The 12874-nt window shown below is 44.5% G+C and overlaps 1 protein-coding gene across 1 annotated transcript in view; it reads left to right on the forward strand.

Moving 5' to 3' along the window:
* Positions 1 to 11817, forward strand: part of lrrk1 (leucine-rich repeat kinase 1) — a gene marked incomplete at its 3' end in the record, with an annotated part of 70637 nt that extends 58820 nt beyond the window's left edge. Inside the window, 9 exon segments of the mRNA XM_046338116.1 lie at positions 2166 to 2278; positions 2570 to 2784; positions 4983 to 5147; positions 6579 to 6751; positions 8059 to 8182; positions 8316 to 8475; positions 9996 to 10272; positions 10798 to 10969; positions 11651 to 11817. Of these exon segments, the coding sequence (XP_046194072.1) occupies positions 2166 to 2278; positions 2570 to 2784; positions 4983 to 5147; positions 6579 to 6751; positions 8059 to 8182; positions 8316 to 8475; positions 9996 to 10272; positions 10798 to 10969; positions 11651 to 11817 (1566 nt within the window).
* Between the last annotated feature and the right edge of the window lie 1057 nt (positions 11818 to 12874).

A 12874-nucleotide genomic window follows, 5' to 3' on the forward strand; every position in this document is an offset into this window, starting at 1 on the left:
AATTAGCTAGGTTGAATTTGGTTATTTGAATTACATTTTTTCACATGCTTTTTAAAAGAGAGGTTGGAATCAAGTATGATGCCAAGGTACTTCAAATCGGATACCACCTGGAGCTTCTCCCCTGACACATAGACATCTGGCTCAGTAGCATCTGTTGCCCTCTTTGTGAAGAACATGCAAACAGTTTTTTTTCACATTGACATGCAAACACGAGTCACTGAGCCACTTTGTAACCTGGACCATTACAGTAGTGAGTTCTTGTGCAGCTTGTTGTTTGCTCTTTGCGTGCACATATATCACTGTATCATCTGCATACATTTGAACTTCAGACCCAGTACAGACAGAAGGCAGATCATTAATGTACAGGCTGAACAGGAGGGGCCCCAGTATTGACCCTTGGGGCACGCCCACATCATAGCTATGAGTGGGCGACAGCTCATTGCTCACTCTGACACACTGAGTTCTGCCTTCAAGGTATGATTTCATCCATCTCAAGGCATCAGGGGAAAAGTTGAACTTGGACAATTTCGTGATGAGAATCTCATGGTTAACAGTATCAAAAGCCTTCCTTAGGTCAAGAAACACAGCCCCAACAGCACCCCCTTTGTCCATCTTGGACTTCACATTTTCCAGAAGAAAGCAGTTGGCCGTTTCTGTGGAGTGTTTCGCTCTGAAGCCAAACTGCATGGAGTGTAATGTGAAGGGGCTGTTGTTGAGGTGGGCAATCAGTTGTTCTGCTACACACTTTTCAACAACCTTTGACACCACAGGTAGTATACTAATGGGCCTGTAGTTACTCACGTCAGCAGGGTCGCCTGATTTAAAGATGGCCGTTATTATGGCCGACTTCCATACCCTTGGAAACACACCGAGACCAATAGATGTGTTGGTGACCTTAGTAATGGGGCCAATGAGTGACTCTTTGTAGTTTTTAAGAAAGGTAGAGTCCATCCCAAACACATCTTTGGCTTTAGAGTTCTTTAGTGAGCTAATCACCTTGTTCACCTTTGACTCAGAAACCTCCCTTATGATGAAGACAGGTTGAGTGTCATTCACTAGCACTGAGCCCAAGAAACCAGTGGAGGGGTTCTGTGTCAGTAACCTGACAGAGTCAATAAAGTAGGAATTGAAGGCTGTTGCTATTTCAACTGCATCCTGTGTTAGATTGTTATTCACCATGATTTCTAGTCTTTTTGCAGTGTTACTATGGTCTTTCCCTGTTAACTTTTTTAGATTCTCCCATATCAATTTAGAATTCCCCTTTGCTTCACCAATTATGTTAATAAAAAAGTTTGCCTTGGCCTGTCTGATTTCTTTTATCACCTTATTTCTCAACATGGTAAACCTACGTCTGTCATGCTCTAATTTAGATTTTAGGGCTATTTTTAGAGCATAATCTCGTTCTTTCATGAATTTCCAGATTCCTCCATTTAACCTTCTGCCATATGCTTGTTTTCCCAGACACATGATGACCAGTCAGTCTTCCATGGAATAATACCCATTGAAAGTGGTTCTTAGCCCAACATGATGACCAGTCAGTCTTCCATGGAATAATACCCATTGAAAGTGGTTCTTAGCCCAACATGATGACCAGTCAGTCTTCCATGGAATAATACCCATTGAAAGTGGTTCTTAGCCCAACTTGATGACCAGTCAGTCTTCCATGGAATAATACCCATTGAAAGTGGTTCTTAGCCCAACATGATGACCAGTCAGTCTTCCATGGAATAATACCCATTGAAAGTGGTTGTTAGCCCAACATGATGACCAGTCAGTCTTCCATGGAATAATACCCATTGAAAGTGGTTCTTAGCCCAACATGATGACTAGTCAGTCCTCCATAGAATAATACCCATTGAAAGTGGTTCTTAGCCCAAGACTAGGTTTAATCTGTGTCCAGGAAACTGGCCCATTATTCCATTATTTAGTTTCTCCCAATGTTTCTCTATGTTCACTTATTCACAAAGCAACAGGACATGTTGAGGATGAGAAACACCTTGTCCCATTAGCATTCCTCTATGTTTTCAGAGAACATATGATGTAAACGCATTAACATTCACCCATCAAACTGGTCCTCTGGCTCCCCTGATCTGAGAACAGTAACACAGGTATCCTTGTATGTATAGTACCTAACTCCATCTCTCTCTCCCCTGATCTGAGAACAGTAATCCAGGTATTCGGGAGCTTCCAGCTGAGTTGGGGCAGCTCTCTAACCTGTGGCAGTTGGACATTGAGGACCTCAACATCACTAATGTTCCCCAGGACATCAGGAAAGAAGGTAAAGTACCACCACACTGTGTGTGGGTGTGTGGGTCCGGTGGGTGGGTGGGTGTGTGGGTCCGGTGGGTGGGTGGGTGGGTGGGTGGGTGTGTGGGTGGGTGGTGTTTTTTGGGGTGTTTGTTTTTTAATCGTGTCTCACTGCTCCCCGGGTCAGATGACGGGGATGTGGATTAAGGCAGCCGTCAGCACCTCTCTGATTCAGAGGGGTTGGGTTAAATGTGGGAGACACATTTCAGTTGAGTGCATTAATTTGTACAACTGACTAGGTCTCCCCCTTTCCCTTTCTCAGGTCCAGCATCAGTGCTGTCCTTCCTCCGTGCCCACCTACGGAGGGCGGAGCCCTGTAAGCTGCTGAAGCTTCTTGTGATTGGTCCTCCTCGGCAGGGAAAGACAGCCCTCCTGGAGGCGTTGCAGACGGGCAGGACCTCCCCTTTCTCCCCTGCAGAACAAAACATCAGCACAGCTACTTGGGAACTGGAAAGACCCAATGGGGTTAAAGCTAGCGTAAGAGAACACACACATACATACAGAATACACGCACACGCCCAAGGTACTTCCATCAACTATTTGCTCTGGGTTGGGAAGACATACTCAATCAATACATATTTTAAATTAATTAGAAACATTTTATTTTATTTTTCTTTCACTTTGTAGAGTAAGTTGTGTAGACCGGTAGGACAAAAATCCATTTGAGTCCATTTATAAGATAACATTTTAAGGCAACAAAATCAAATGTGAAGCTGAGCCTGGCTACCAGTTTGTTTTGAGCCTGGCTGCCAGTTTGTTTTGAGCCTGGCTGCCAGTTTGTTTTGAGCCTGGCTGCCAGTTTGTTTTGAGCCTGGCGTGTGTGTGTGGCTGCCAGTTTGTTTTGAGCCTGGCTGCCAGTTTGTTTTGAGCCTGGAGTGTGTGTGTGTGGCTGCCAGTTTGTTTTAAGCCTGGCGTGTGTGTGTGGCTGCCAGTTTGTTTTGAGCCTGGCGTGTGTGTGTGGCTGCCAGTTTGTTTTGAGCCTGGCGTGTGTGTGTGGCTGCCAGTTTGTTTTGAGCCTGGCGTGTGTGTGTGGCTGCCAGTCTGTTTTGAGCCTGGCGTGTGTGTGTGGCTGCCAGTTTGTTTTGAGCCTGGCGTGTGTGTGTGGCTGCCAGTTTGTTTTGAGCCTGGCGTGTGTGTGTGGATGCCAGTTTGTTTTGAGCCTGGCGTGTGTGTGTGGCTGCCAGTTTGTTTTGAGCCTGGCGTGTGTGTGTGGCTGCCAGTTTGTTTTGAGCCTGGCGTGTGTGTGTGGCTGCCAGTCTGTTTTGAGCCTGGCGTGTGTGTGTGGCTGCCAGTCTGTTTTTAGCCTGGGATGGCTACTACGATTATGTCATGTTACATAGTAACACAAAGGTCAACAAAGTAATGTTGATCCATTACTAATCTTGGAAACCCAGAAATAAAATCTGGTGTAATTACGTCAGATGCTCGATTAGGATACCATTTATTTTACGTCGTCGGTCCAAGAGAGATGAACCCTCATCTTGACACAATAATACAACACATCTCCTCCTGTATAGACGTAGGGGTGGAACTGAGGCAGAAGGAGTAGGAATCACATCTCCCCCTGTATAGACGTAGGGATGGAACTGAGGCAGAAGGAGTAGGAATCACATCTCCCCCTGTATAGACGTAGGGATGGAACTGAGGCAAAAGGAGTAGGAATCACATCTCCTCCTGTATAGACGTAGGGGTGGAACTGAGGCAGAAGGAGTAGGAATCACATCTCCTCCTGTATAGACGTAGGGGTGGAACTGAGGCAGAAGGAGTAGGAATCACATCTCCTCCTGTATAGACGTAGGGGTGGAACTGAGGCAGAAGGAGTAGGAATCACATCTCCCCCTGTATAGACGTAGGGATGGAACTGAGGCAGAAGGAGTAGGAATCACATCTCCTCCTGTATAGACGTAGGGGTGGAACTGAGGCAAAAGGAGTAGGAATCACATCTCCTCCTGTATAGACGTAGGGGTGGAACTGAGGCAGAAGGAGTAGGAATCACATCTCCTGTATAGACGTAGGGGTGGAACTGAGGCAGAAGGAGTAGGAATCACAGCTCTCCTGTATAGACGTAGGGGTGGAACTGAGGCAGAAGGAGTAGGAATCACATCTCCTCCTGTATAGACGTAGGGGTGGAACTGAGGCAGAAGGAGTAGGAATCACATCTCCTCCTGTATAGACATAGGGGTGGAACTGAGGCAGAAGGAGTAGGAATCACATCTCCTCTTGTATAGACGTAGGGGTGGAACTGAGGCAGAAGGAGTAGGAATCACATCTCCTCCTGTATAGACGTAGGGGTGGAACTGAGGCAGAAGGAGTAGGAATCACAGCTCCTCCTGTATAGACGTAGGGGTGGAACTGAGGCAGAAGGAGTAGGAATCACATCTCCTCCTGTATAGACATAGGGGTGGAACTGAGGCAGAAGGAGTAGGAATCACAGCTCCTCCTGTATAGACGTAGGGGTGGAACTGAGGCAGAAGGAGTAGGAATCACAGCTCCTCCTGTATAGACGTAGGGGTGGAACTGAGGCAGAAGGAGTAGGAATTGCATTTCCAAAATATTCTCTTTTTTTCAGTCAGTCATTCAACTAAGGTAGGTTTTGACTGTGGTATCATTTTGTAGTCATTTGTTTTAGTGTTATACATGTAATGTTTCTTGTTTTAACTCCACCACCATAACAGGCGGACTCCGTGGCGTTCAACGTGTGGGACATCGGCGGTCCGGCCAACATGTCCACGGTCAACCAGTGTTTCTTCACGGACAAGGCCCTGTACGTAGTCATATGGAACCTAGCTCTGGGAGAGGAGGCTGTAGCCAGTCTACAGTCCTGGCTGCTTAACATTGAGGTGAGGCAGAAAACATGTTAGTCACACTTCAGTGCCATTTAGTTTCTTCTTTTTATTAAAGAAAGACATTCAAAACATGTTGACTTTAATTAGACAGTTGGAAATAGAGGGAGAGGCAGGCTAGTGGGAGAACAGTAGGATTGAACCCTGGTCTGGTGGGGAGAAGTATATTCTACTGAATGGGAACAGAACTGCTCACCCAAAGCTTCTTCATGATTATATTTTCAATTATACATTTTTTCAATTCCTTAAATGATTTGATCTGAATTGACTCTACTATCTTTTCATGGCTATGACATCAGTCTGTCAATATTCTATACAAATAATTCATTTTATTGAATAGGTGTTATACAACAATGGTAAAAAGTATTTGTGAGAATAAAAGAGCCTCAATCATATTTTTTCAAATGACTCTGACAGGTGTCAGGGTTTTAACTACAAAGGTCATGTCTATTTCCACTGTGGGAAGGAACAGTCAGGTCATAGGACGTGGATGAGTCGTCCGGTCTGGCCACAAAGACCTTTGGGATTGTAAATGTCAAATCTGTTGAAGTAAAACATCAAGAAAAGTGACCATAACACCTTCATAGCCTGGAAATGACTGTGTCCTCATTCTCCACTTTTCTGCTCCACGTGTGCACTTGTTCACTTCCCTTCATCAATTTAAAATGGACTGATCAAATCAAATTGTATTTGTCAAATGCTCCGATTACAACAGGTATTCTGTGAAATGCTTACTTACAAGCCTTAACAAACAATGCAGTTTTACTAAATAAAATACAAAAATAAATAAAAGAGCAACAATAAAAGAACAATGACACACAAACTGTTGTAGGAAATATAGTGGAAACTCACTTACACAATCCAATGAATACACAGAAGAATTGATTTAGATAAACAATCACGTTATAATACTTTATTACTGTCCCCAAAAAATGTATTGTCCAAGTCAGTGTGTTGTATTTATTTAGATGAATATCCCACCAGCTACTGGCTGAGAGGGAGATCAGGGTGAAGTACTGGGCCACAGGGTCAGAGCAGTTATTTGGGGTCATACCCTACAGTGTCTTCAGAAAGAATTCATACTCCTTGACTTATTCCACATTTTATTGTGTTACAGCCTGAATTCAAAAAGGATTAAATAGATATGTTTCTCACCCATCTATAGACCATACCCCATAATGACAAAGTGGAAACATGGTTTTCTACATTTTTTGTGCAAATGTATTGAAATTGAGAAATATTTAATCTACATAAGTATTCACACCCCTTTGTTGTGACACTCCAAATTGCATCCAATTTCCCTTGATCATCCTTAGGATGTCACTACAACTTGATTAGATTCAGTTTAACACAACAACATGTGGAATAAGTCTGTGTGAATAGTTTTTGAAAAGCATTGTATATGACCTCTGAACTTTTGACCTGTAGGCGCGTGCCCCTAACTCTGCAGTGGTGGTGGTGGGCACCCACCTGGACCTGATCGACACCAAGTTCCGTACAGAGCGGGTGGCCACTCTGAGGGCCTACATCCTGGCACTATGCAGGTCTCCATCAGGCGCCAGGGCCAGTGGCTACCCAGACATCACCTGGAAACACCTGCAGTGAGTCATACACAGAGACCGTAGGACACACACACACACACACACACACACACACACACACACACACACACACACACACACACACACACACACACATTCTCACACTCACACACACACACACACACACACACACACACACACACACACACACACACACACACACACACACACACACACACACACACACACATTCTCACACACACACACACACACACACACACACACACACACACACACACACACACACACACACACACACACACACACACACACACACACACACACACACAGTCACACACACACACACACACACACACTCACACACACACACAGTCTCACACACACACACAGTCTCACACACACACACAGTCTCACACACACACACAGTCTCACACACACACACAGTCTCACACACACACACACAGTCTCACACACAAACACAGTCTCACACACACACACAGTCACACACACACACACAGTCTCACACACACACACGCACGCACACACACACACAGTCTCACACACACACACGCACGCACACACACACGCACACACACACACACACACACACACACACACACACACTCACACACACACACACACACACACACACACACACACACACACACACACACACACACACACACACACACAGTCTCACACACAGTCTCACACACAGTCTCACACACAGTCTCACACACAGTCACACACACAGACACACACACACACACAGACACACAGAAAACACAGTCTCACACACAGTCACCACACACACACACAGTCTCACACACACACACACACACACACACACACACACACACACACACACACACACACACACACACACACACACACACACACACACACACACACACAGTCACACACACACAGTCACACACACACACACACACACACACAGTCACACACACACACACACACAGTCTCACACACACACAGTCTCACACACAAACACACACACACATAGTCACCCCACACACAGTCAGGTTACCGCACACATAGTTTCGATTGGCATGGAAGTGTGTGTGTGTGTGTGTGTGTGTGTGTGTGTGTGTGTGTGTGTGTGTGTGTGTGTGTGTGTGTGTGTGTGTGTGTGTGTGTGTGTGTGTGTGTGTGTGTGTGTGTATATCTGACTCTGTGTGTGTGTGTGTGTATATGTCTGACTGTGTGTGTGTATATATCTGACTCTGTGTGTGTGTATATATCTGACTCTGTGTGTGTGTGCGTATATATCTGACTCTGTGTGTGTGTCTTCGTGTGTATATCTAACTCTGTGTGTGTGTATTCAGTGAGGTATCGTGTAAGACCCAGGAGGGTCTGGATGGTCTGAAGAGGTTGATCTTCCAGGTGGCCTGCTACATGAAGGACAACAGCAGCAGTTCAGCTAGCGGACACAAGCTACTGGGCAGACTGGTAAGTGTGTGTGTGTGTGTTTGTGCACGTGTGTGCATGCATGCTTATGTATAAAGCTCTTCTGTGGGTAACCTCATACGCAGAATAAAAATGTGTTATAACCTCTCAATAAACACTCTATAACCCTTCATAGATCCCAAAGAGCTACCTTACACTGCAGCAAGCGGTGCTAGATGAGAGAGGGGGGCGGGACACAGAAGACGAGGTCCAGTACCTGACAGACGCACAGCTGGACCTCGTCGTAGAGCAGAACCCAGGAAGTGACATCAAAGACTACGAGGACCTGCAGACCGGTGCCAAACCCCTCCTTTTTCAACATTATTTAATTTTCTACATTTCATTAAAGGCCCAGTTCAGTCAAAACGTGATTTTCCAGTGTTTTATATATATTTCCACGCTATGAGGTTGGAATAATACTGTGAAATTGTGAAAAAGATGATAATGCTCTGTTAGTATAAGAGCTGAAATTTCTGACAGTTTTGGTGGGATAGAGTTTTGGCCTTCCATGGTGACATCACCATGCAGTAAATTAGTTAATAGACCAATAAGAAAGAGATTTCCAATCCTCTCTCCCAATAACAGCAAATGTCAGTTCGCCCCTCCCCACTCAGACCACTTCCAGACATTCTTAGCTAAAGTCTTGCAGGAGAAATTGCCCTTTGCTAAGAAGCTGTTTCTCTTTCTTTTTGACCATTATAATTGAAACAATCGCTGTGAGGTAGGAACATTTCATTAGTCCATTGTTGACATAGTCCCAAAATGTTTTGCATGTCAGCTATCAAGTTTTCAAGATATATAACTTTCAAAATAAAGAAATACAGCAGGTATGATGCTAAACGCAGCATAGGATGCTAAATGTATCATAGGATGCTAAATGTATCATAGGATGCTAAATGTATCATAGGATGCTAAATGTATCATAGGATGCTAAATGTATCATAGGATGCTAAATGTATCATAGGATGCTACATGTATCATAGGATGCTAAACGCAGCATAGAATGCTAAATGTATCATAGGATGCTAAATGTGTCATAGGATGCTAAACGTATCATAGGATGCTAAACGTATCATAGGATGCTAAACATATCATAGGATGCTAAACGTATCATAGGATGCTAAATGTGTCATAGGGTGCTAAATGTATCATAGGATGCTAAACGTAGCATAGGATGCTAAATGTAGCATAGGATGCTAAATGTAGCATAGGATGCTAAATGTAGCATAGGATGCTAAATGTAGCATACCTGCTGTATTTGTGTATTTTGAAAGTTATATATCTTGAAAACTTGATTGCTGTCATGCAAAACATTTCAACAATGGACTAATGAAAGCAACACCAAAAGAGTTCTGGTGTGGAATGTTCCTTTAATTGTTACCCTGAAATGATTTGAAATCGAGATAAACAGATGCATTGGTACTTTTATAAGTATTTAGTCGATTGAATGGTTTTATACACAGTTGCACATTCTCTTCAGGTTGGCTTTCTCATCCTTTTACATATTATGTAGACCAGGGGCCACTAACCTCGGTCCCCTTGGAGAGGTACAACTAACCCTCCTGGTTTAACTAACCATAGTATATCATATCATTGTCCAGACTATTATATAAAATGTTCCTGATGAATGTATTCCTCTTCATTTTCCCTCCCTCCATCTTGACTGTTTTAGTTATTTTTATAGTGCTACTGATCTGAATTGCTGCATTGTTGGGAAAGAGAAAGAAAGGAATTTCACTGTACTTGTGCAAGTGACAATAAGAACTTGAAACATGATCTCTTCTCTCCTCTCTCCTTCCCTCGTGCCTCTCTCCAGCCATCAGCTTCCTGATCGAGACAGGCACCATCCTCCACTTCCCAGACACCAGTCACGGCCTGTGTACCCTCTACTTCCTCTGTCCCGTGTGGCTGTCGGACTGTCTGGAGCGGATCATCCACTTGAAGAGCTCCCGATCGGTGGCCTGGAATGGGGTGATCCGAGCGGAGGATCTGCGCATGCTCCTGGTGGGAACGGGCTTCACCCAGCAGACGGAGGAGCAGTACTTCCAGTTTCTGGCCAAGTTTGAGATTGCTCTGCCTGTGGCCAGCGATAGGTAGGGACGGGCCGTTCTCTGAGCTGGGCCCTGGGCCATGTTCAGCAGAGCATAACATTGTGCACCGTTCAGATGGAACTGTGTCATGTAGAACAAGCCTGCCTCTGATTTGTAGAATAAGGAATCAAGTCAGCTCTATTCATGACATTTCTATCTGCATCATTCCACTAGGTTTGCTTACAGAACTTGGCCCAGCGACATGGAGACTGATTCTCAGATATGATGTGCACTATCGTGCTGACCCGAACTGAACTGTTCAGGCTCCTACTTTCTTTTCACAATGCACTTTGTAGCACGGCTTATCTCTCCGAAAGCAAACAGAACTGACCCTATAACATATCTCATATATCTGCCCCACCTCGTTCCCCTTATGGACATCCATCACTTGTAACTCTACCTCTGTCCTGCTCCTCCTACACCGTTACCTGCTCCCCCACCTCCTGTCTCCTAAACCTGCTATGGACATTCATGGTTTCCTTATATTCCTCCTGTACATTTAACTCTACCTTTTGTCCTCCTCTACAGTTACCTCCTCCCCCACCTCCTTCCTCCTAAACCTGCTATGGACATCCACGGCTTCCGTCAAGAGACCGCCAACTCCATCCAGCGCCTCTTCAAGATGAGCTTCGTGCCGGCGGGATTCTGGGAACGCTTCATCGCCCGCATGCTCATCAGCCTCAACGAGATGGACCTCCAGGTAACAGGGTTTTATACCCACTCCTGCATGGGCAGTTTAACAGGGTTTCCCAGTGACACCTGCAGGGGCATTGAAAAGACTGTATAGAAGAGTGTAGAACTCGTACAGTCCATTACTTTTGAAAAGATCCACATGTGCTACCTGGATTATGCTAGTTGATATTTATGTTACTGTCTGATGCCAGTTATGTAAATACATGGAGGATATTCACAAGACTGAGTATATAGCATATGTATTTATGCTCTTCAATAAAACATTTTTCTAACCTATACTATATTCAATAGGTTTTGTATCATTATGGTGGGGGCAGGCAAAAGACACAATGCAAGACAATTGTGTCTGTTGTGCTCACAGGCTTGTACCGATTCTTAAAACGATTCCTTTCTGTGTCGTCCTCGTCCTTTGAGCCTAAGAGTAATGCTACGAGTTCTCTCTGTGTCGTCCTCTGAGCCTAAGAGTAATGCTAAGGGTTCTCTGTGTCGTCCTTGTCCTTTGAGCCTAAGAGGAATGCTAAGGGTTCTCTGTGTCGTCCTTGTCCTTTGAGCCTAAGAGGAATGCTAAGTGTTCTCTCTGTGTTGTCCTAGTCCTTTGAGCCTAAGAGTAATGCTAAGAGTTCTCTGTCGTCCTAGTCCTTTGAGCCTAAGAGGAATGCTAAGAGTTCTCTCTGTGTCGTCCTTTGAGCCTAAGAGGAATGCTAAGAGTGAGCGGAGGAGGACCACGGTGATCTACAGTTTTGCGGGAACAGGTAGCCAACAGAGGCACCGCTGTAGCACCTTCAGAGTCCGCCGCAGTCAGACCATCTACTGGAGAGAGGGACTACTGGTCACCTTTGATGGAGGGTATCTAAGGTGAGAGACTAAGGGTACACTGGGGTAACTTACTTGAAATGCATGTGTGTGACTCGAATGTTCAAGCAAATCTCCCATTGACACCAATGCATAATGTTTGAGTTAAGATTTGGCTAACCTCGTCCACAGACTATTGTGCACGGCGCATATAAGCCTGGGATTTCAACAATTCAAAGTTGGCCTTAGTGGGAGTGACCATAGAATTCTATGGCAGTGACCAAGTATCAAGTATTTGTCATCATATAATTTAAACGAATCACACCACTGCGAGCCGTGGGGAGGGTTAGGGGGAAGGTGTTGTGGGAGATGATTGGTTGATAAATGAAGCCGATTTAAGCCAATACCTATGCTCCGGGAGTTTCTCCTGGTCTTTCTGTATTGGCTAATGAAGGCCAAGTTTGACTCGTTAGTCTTCGCTCATTGGGGCGAAAGTGTCTGGAACGAGATTAGGATTTGGCCCACTGTTAAGTAAATACATATTGTATTCTTTACTGTATAGCACCTTTTCACAAACACGTGCTCTGTACAACAAGGTGTAGATTTCTCATCCGTCAGGAAGCGTGCCAAACCACAGCCGTGTGTCTCCACCCCAGACCCGGCTAAACGAGCAGGCCTAATTAATCAAACCCAGAGCTGGCTCAGCATTGCATACAGGGCTAATTAGCCAAGCCAGGCACTAAATGATGAGTCTTTAAAACATGCACATGTACTCTTATTATGTGCTTCATTGTGTAATTATTAGAGAAAGAGATTAAAAGTGCTACATAAAATGACTTCCATATTATTACTGGTATATTCCCTAAAACAGCGTGTCTGTCTTTCTCTTGACTTCCATATTATTACTGGTATATTCCCTAAAACAGTGTGTCTGTCTTTCTCTTGACTTCCATATTATTACTGGTATATTCCCTAAAACAGTGTGTCTGTCTTTCTCTTGACTTCCATATTATTACTGGTATATTCCCTAAAACAGTGTGTCTGTCATATTTTCTCTTGACTTCCACTTCCATATTATTACTGGTATATTCCCTAAAACAGTGTGTCTGTCTTTCTCTTG

This window comes from Oncorhynchus gorbuscha, unplaced genomic scaffold (assembly GCF_021184085.1).
Source record: "Oncorhynchus gorbuscha isolate QuinsamMale2020 ecotype Even-year unplaced genomic scaffold, OgorEven_v1.0 Un_scaffold_1734, whole genome shotgun sequence".
Taxonomy (NCBI): domain Eukaryota; kingdom Metazoa; phylum Chordata; class Actinopteri; order Salmoniformes; family Salmonidae; genus Oncorhynchus; species Oncorhynchus gorbuscha.